Raw genomic sequence first — 7,038 nt, 5'->3', positions numbered from 1 at the left:
GCCGGCAGCCTCTACGTCTCAGCCCGAATGCTGCTGTGTGGTGCCTAAGAGTTTTCTGATACCCTCAAAAGCCCCAAATAGGAATCCTGCAATTAGTGCATCTAACTCCTCCTTTACTGCAGTCTTCTCTCCTATTGGTAAAAGGTCCTCACAGGCTCATGTAGGGATCCCACCCCTTTTGTGGGTTTTCATTCTGAAGCTATCCACAACTTTACACCTGAATGAATGCCAAGCCTCTCTGAATATATAAGGGAAACCTTCAAGAGCAATTTCAGAGTTACCCAGAAGAAGCAGAAGAAAAAGATTTCATCCAGCTCTGTCAGACAGAGACTGAACCAACCATGCTTCTCCCTGCCATTCACTTCTACGGCTTTCTTCTAGCTTGCATCTTCACGAGAAGCTACTTGGCTTTCAAGAACGATGCCACAGAGATACTTTATTCACACGTTGTTAAACCTGCTGCAGCGAGCCCAAGCAGCAATAGCACGTTGAATCAAGCCAGGAATGGAGGCAGGCACTACACCGGCACTGGATCCGACCGTAACAGTGAGTATCCTACCGGCGGCACTTGCACCGCGCCCGGCAGCCCCTCCGGCCCGGCCCCGGGAGCGCAGCCCCGGCCGCAGCCGCGGCGCCCGCTGCAGCGCGCTTCGACCCCCAGCGCGGCGCTGGAGGGAACCGGCGCCGCGGGGAAGCCGGGCCAAGGGAAGATGCTGCCGGTTCCCGGCTGGGATCGGCCTCGCCGGGCGGCCCCCCAGCACGCCTCCCTCCCCCGTGCGAGTCCCGTCGGACCGGCTCTCTCGGGCAGGTTACTTCCTGCGGGAGGTTCATCCAGGAACGCCGGCTTTTATGGGTTATCCGGCCCGCAGCAAGATAAAGGAAAAGGAGCGAGAGGCATTTGCAAAGCGCTCGCTTTCTTGACTCACCTTCCCACTGTGGGCAGAGGAGGTGTCTGGGCTACTTTTCAAATGCAGTAAAAAACTCTGAATTTTGTTCCCGCTTTTAGTTTTACTTCCTGCTGTAGCACTTACCTGCTTAACACCTCCAGCAAAAGTAAACAAATCAGCTCATAATTTACCTATGATCTCTGCTCTAACTTGCCTTTTTATATTTAGTCTTTTCCTGCTGAGTTTTATGTATATATGTCAGATACATGGGGATCTGGAAACCTTTTGCTGACTTTATCTGTTCCCTCCCCTGCCCGCCTCCTTAAAATGAAAGAAATCCAAACAGACAGACACATACACCCACCAACCCACCCACAACGATTCGGTAAAAATAGCGTCATCCCTGGAAAGTGAAGGCAAAAAGTGACACTGATACCTTCCAGCTAAGCCAGGTGTGTCAGCTTCTATGAATGCTAAGGGTTTAAGTGCACAGGAAACATCTCATCATTATGAGATTACTGGAGCAGCCCAGTAGGTATTCATCGTCAATGAGCTGTCACTGGAGAAAAGCTGAGCCAGGAAAGACATAAAAACAGAAGGAGAGACAAACTCAAATCTGTGACCAGCTGCTCCCAGGTACATTCCTGAGTGCAGCTGCAGGAAGGCAAGCTTGAATCTTTTCTGCAAGGTAGGCAGGAGAACAGCCCTGTAAACAGTCCCTTGGATCAGCCTGCAGATTTACAGTCCCTCTGACTGCCCATCCTGAGACACGGGGACAGGGTGAAGTAATCTTAACGCAGTGTCTCTGTTCAGAACTTGCTTCCAAAAATCCAAGTAGAAACAGAAGCAGCCTGTAGCTGTGATATGTAGATGTACCTTCAAAGCCTTTTATGATTCACTCTAAAATGTTTCTAGTAATTACTTCTATTTTAAAGGCGTTAGTTAATTGCATTGTGTGTAGAATCTGCGCCGTAATTGTCCTTCAGAAAGAGGGAGAGCATAGCCAGTAAAGATTGCTTATTAAAATTAAGCGCACTGTGGGCGTTTATTTCAAAGTGTAATTACTGAAATAAACAGTTGTGTTTATTGCAGGGTGCAGAGCTGCACATACAGGCGGGTACAAACATGCCTGTATGAGAAGCTCTGCATGTTGATTCTATGTCAGTTGCCTGAGAGAATTTGCAGGATCCTCTATGTTACATATACTATAAAGACTACTACAGATGCAAAGATGGTGTCACCCTGAGGGCAAAACGACCACTCTGAAATCGTTACTGCTAATCATTCAAACTTTGCATGCAGAACACCATTCCCTGATAACTTCAGCTGTTATCACTTCTGCAGTATCTGTGTTCGGAGCAGCAGTGCTCATGGGAGAGACAGGCCACTGTAACCGTGGAATGAGAAGAAATACACTATTTCAAATTCATTTAAAAGCATATAAACAGTTTCCAAAGCACTATTTTCCCCCTTGCTAATGATCCAACATAATTGTTGTAAACATCAGAGAGCAGATTCCCCAGACTGAGAACAAGCAGGAAACATTTCTTCCCTTGGGGCATTTTTTCTCTTCTAAAAGGTATGTCCCTGAGAAGAAGAATAGAGAATAAAATTGCCTCTTCTACCACAGCTGCTGAAGTGCATATCATTATGATTTCTTTATGCTGTGGTAATACCCAGAGATACCATCAGCACTTGAGGCCCTTGTGATGGGGGACACAACAGTAAAGAGATGTCCTGTAAAGATTACAGCCTACTTTAACTTCTACAAAACATAGATTGTTAATGTGAAAATGACTGGTTAAGGAAATCTCTCCATTCTGAATCTCAGTGTTTATTATTCTGTGCATTCTGCAGATCGTGTTCAAGTTGGCTGCCGGGAACTGAGATCCACCAAGTACATTTCAGATGGCCAGTGCACCAGCATCAACCCACTGAAGGAGCTGGTGTGTGCTGGTGAATGCCTCCCTTTGCCACTGCTCCCCAACTGGATTGGAGGAGGTTATGGAACCAAGTACTGGAGCAGGCGGAGCTCACAAGAGTGGAGATGTGTCAATGACAAAACTCGCACCCAGAGGATCCAGCTTCAGTGCCAGGATGGAAGTATAAGAACCTACAAAATAACTGTGGTCACAGCCTGCAAGTGCAAGCGATACACCAGGCAGCACAATGAGTCCAGCCACAACTTTGAGGGAACCTCTCAAGCAAAACCTATCCAGCATCACAAAGAGAGGAAAAGAGCCAGTAAATCCAGCAAACATAGTACAAGTTAGAAGTCAGACATTCTCTCCTCTCTCATCTCCCTCTCCTCCTGCCAAAATTGAACTCACCTGTAACCATTTGCTTTACCGTTCTGACTGCTTAAAGACAAGTCTGCCATTGCTGTGTTCTCAGTTGACGCTACATGCTTATTGCTTTGGCCAAAATCAAAGGGGCATTCTCAGCATATGGACCTTTTGGGTGATTTTCCAAATGCTCAAGATGGGGAATAACACAAGCCTTCCAAACCCACACTATAGACTTTTACATTTTCTCCAGCCATGGAGGCAAAGAAAATTTGCCATGAATATTCACTGAAGTCTATTTTGTAAAAAGATGCTTTGTTGTGTGTTTTCATGAGAACAGTTAATTATCACATCTATTGCCTTCTATATCATGTTTTATGAACATGTTCTATATCATGTTCTAACAACAGCTTAAAAATACAACACCTAGTATCTGCTTTCAGATTCATTCTAAAAAAAATGCCTTGCATGCTGATCTTTCTCTTATCTCAGTATACCAAAAATTAAAATATGCATGGCAGCAATCAAAAAGTAAAGCTGAACAAACTATTTATTTGTTGTTGTTGTAATTATTTAATGAGCTTTTATGTGTGTTATTTCCCTCCAAAATGTTCTTATGTTTATAGCTTTTCTCATGTATCAAAGTATTTTCCTATGATTTGTGGCTGGATTAGAACATACGTTTTGTAGATAATGTAAAATAGACACTTTAGCATTCTTGGTATATATATTTTCATTTCGAACATTCATAGACTTAGGTGTTATTTTGAAGTAGCAACATAAAAATTGTTTTTTCATTCTCCACTGTATTATTTTTGTTTAAAAGTGTGCAATCAAAAGAAAGATATGATGAATTCCTTTCAAATTCATTGGTTTCTTTTTTTTTTTTTTACAAAAATAAACACTGCCAAAAAACTGTATTGTCTGGCTCTATATATTGAAATGCACACATTTTAATCAGTCACAACATTTAATCTTAGAAAGTGGGAGAACATTATTTGGTTAAAAAAGCTCTATCCATGATATTTAACATTAAAACAATCTTTCTGTGGATTCTTTTTGGATGTAAAAATCTTCTATGGCCGTTTAACAGATGGTGCTTATTAATGTTCCAAGACGGGTTCTTATTTAACAATTCTCAAGTTGTACATTGCAGAAGAAGCATATATTTGGGAAGTTTTACAAGCTAGTAAGACACCACAATTTTTTTTCTTTTCATTAGTGATGATCAAGTCAAAGACTAATGGTAAAAATAACATGCAGTTTCATCTTTCCCATAAAGCCAATAGAGTCCTGCACCTTATCCACAAATTCTTATAGAATGTACCAGGAAATACACAGTAAGCAGTCTACCTTTCAACACATAGTCCATGAATCACCTGTTCTTAATCTTTCAAACTATATTGAAAAACCATGGGCAAGATTTCATCACAGGATTCTGCTGTTCTTAAATCATTAACTTTTACAACCCATTTGCACCCAAAGAAAAGATTACACAAGAAAAGAGTAATGAAAAGTCTTGCCTGATAAGGTCTCACATAAGCTCTCTTTGACCTTCTCTTTATCTCATTCCATTTTGTATTTTAATTCCACAGGATACATCATTAAGTTCTTGGCAGAGATCTTCCTCGGGTATTAATGTAGAACTGTTTGAAAATCACTGCTACTGCTTGACTTACTGAATCCTAAATTTTATTGGAAAAATTTAATGATTTTTCCTCAAAACTACTTTCAGGAATTATCTTTAAAATCTGCTATATGTAAGAAAGATATATACTTTTTTTTTTCAATTTTAAGTGATCTACATGGTGGCACAGTTAAAAAACATTGCATTAATGACCTAGTTGTTTCAAGTTTAGTTCTGTGATCGTGCAAATATCAGAATGATGAGATCAGAGACCATTTATACTTAAATTCTCTGATCTTAAAGGTGCTTCTTTTAAGCCTAAGAGGATAGATGATGAATAAAGGAGTTTGCAGGGAGAGAGGTGACATGACGTTGCTCCTAGGCATATCAGTCCAGTGGACCTACAGATATCCTAGTTTTTTATTTTAACAGACATTATAGTCTCATTCAATCCATTCTGTGAAGGAAAGATTATTCCCAAATGCCAAACATCTATCCATTTTTAAATTGTTCTCCAGCTACTTTTTCAAGATGATAAAGCACAAAAGATTGACATAATGGACCAAAATTTAACCAAAATTATTTTCAAAGCCAGTAGTCACTACACATCAGTAAAGTTGCCCTGCCTGTTCTGTGTTTGACTCCCAGAAATAAGAATGGTGAAATAAACCACACATCTTGCTCATGACTCTTCTACAGTCAGTGAAGTTTGACTGTAGGAACAATATGCACATTTAATAAGAGTTTGCATTTAGCAATAGAGATAATAACTCCTAGTTTGTCTTTTCACGCAGAACTACCTGAAGGGGAATAATTTGACACACTTCCATTAAGATGACTTCATGAAATTTTGCTGGACATGTTATAGAAAGACCATGGGGCCCATCTCTAAGTCTGGCATATTTGAGGGAACATGAGGGAAGCCAGTAGGAGCTTTGTCCATCAGCAGTGACTTAACTTTGAAGTGCTACCTGAGTTATCTACGGTCTCTTCTTTGGCTATGACTTTGGCCTTTTGTGGGGGAGATCTGCAGGAAAGCAGTGTTAGAAATATGTTAACCTTGAATTTTCTTAAGGAATAACGTTACTCTTTGTGACTCATCTCCTAGTGCTGAATGCTTCAACCTGGCCTATACAATCTGACTTCTGTTTCATCCTGTTACATGTGAATTCAGTGGGGTCTATCCAAGGATCCAGACAAAAGGCATTATATGAGTACGTCCAACTAGTTTTTTCTATATGAAGAGTATCCAACATGTAAAGTTGCAGTGGGTAGGATATGGGCCATTGCTCTTGTATCTACAGTGGAGAATCTTGCCAAAGTTTCTCAAAGATTCAATGAAAAAAATAATACTGCTTAAACTGAAATAATTTTAAATATGATACATCTTATGTTTGTTTCAGTGTTAAAAAGGAAAGACAAACATGCTAGAATTTTCTTAGTTTTCACCTGAAATATTAAGCCAAATAGATACAAGAAGCATGTTAATGTTTTGAAAAAGTACAATGTAGAGGCAGATCATATAAGTTTTTGCACAAATGAGACCACTAAATAGTCTAGATTTATTACACTAAGAATATATAGAAGTTTACTTTCTCAATAATATCCTATCATATGGGCAGATCACTAAGTCCAGGGGCTTCATAATTTTTTAAGTTCTCATACTTGCTTCTTTAGGAAACTAAAAGTAAATAAATTAGAAATAATCTGTTAATCTGCCATCATTATTTCATTACTTTTGAGCTGATGAAAACTGCCTCCAGCTAAGGGGTAAATTGTTTTAAAATGAATGGAAATCAATTTTCCTTAGACATCACTAGAATGAAACTTAGCCAGATGCTCATTGTTTTGATAGCATGGTAGCACTCAGAGGCACACTTCGTAGAGGCAATGGTAGATAGTATGTGTCATTAAGACATTATCAACTGCAGAAGTCAGAAGGGCCCGACACTTGCAGTCTAGACTAGAAAGTCCTGTTGAGAAGTTTATTTATTCAGTTTTCTAGTAATAGTAACAAATCTGTTGCTCTCTCCTTTCCAGCAGCCTTGGAATCAAAACCACCCAATCCAAGTTCAGTCATTTGTTTGGAAATAAAGCAGACATTTGAATAACACCCTTCAAAATACCTAACAGATTTCTGCTAGTAAATCACTGTAGTCCTCCTAACCTTGACCTTTATATCCTTCCTGAAGAAGTACAGCATTAATCAAGAAAGGACTGTTCAACACATTCCACTGTG

General features: G+C 40.1%; 1 protein-coding gene across 1 annotated transcript; it reads left to right on the top strand.

Moving 5' to 3' along the window:
• The first annotated feature begins 211 nt into the window (after positions 1-211).
• SOSTDC1 (sclerostin domain containing 1) lies at positions 212-4,074 on the top strand. The gene is made up of 2 exons (XM_075495549.1): positions 212-546; positions 2,745-4,074. The coding sequence occupies exons 1-2, from the start codon at positions 342-344 to the stop codon at positions 3,158-3,160; spliced, it is 621 nt and encodes a 206-aa protein (XP_075351664.1). The 5' UTR covers positions 212-341; the 3' UTR covers positions 3,161-4,074.
• Positions 4,075-7,038: the final 2,964 nt, after the last annotated feature.

Source organism: Mycteria americana, chromosome 2, assembly GCF_035582795.1.
Source record: "Mycteria americana isolate JAX WOST 10 ecotype Jacksonville Zoo and Gardens chromosome 2, USCA_MyAme_1.0, whole genome shotgun sequence".
Lineage (NCBI taxonomy): Eukaryota > Metazoa > Chordata > Aves > Ciconiiformes > Ciconiidae > Mycteria > Mycteria americana.
This window is presented reverse-complemented; position numbering and strand designations above follow the sequence as displayed.

Excerpts from the sequence above, each read along its gene's own strand:
- SOSTDC1 (XM_075495549.1), top strand. The coding sequence starts at position 342 with ATGCTTCTCCCTGCCATTCACTTCTACGGCTTTCTTCTAGCTTGCATC. Across the intron at positions 547-2,744 it reads CACTGGATCCGACCGTAACA|ATCGTGTTCAAGTTGGCTGC; the intron begins GTGAGTATCCTA and ends TGCATTCTGCAG.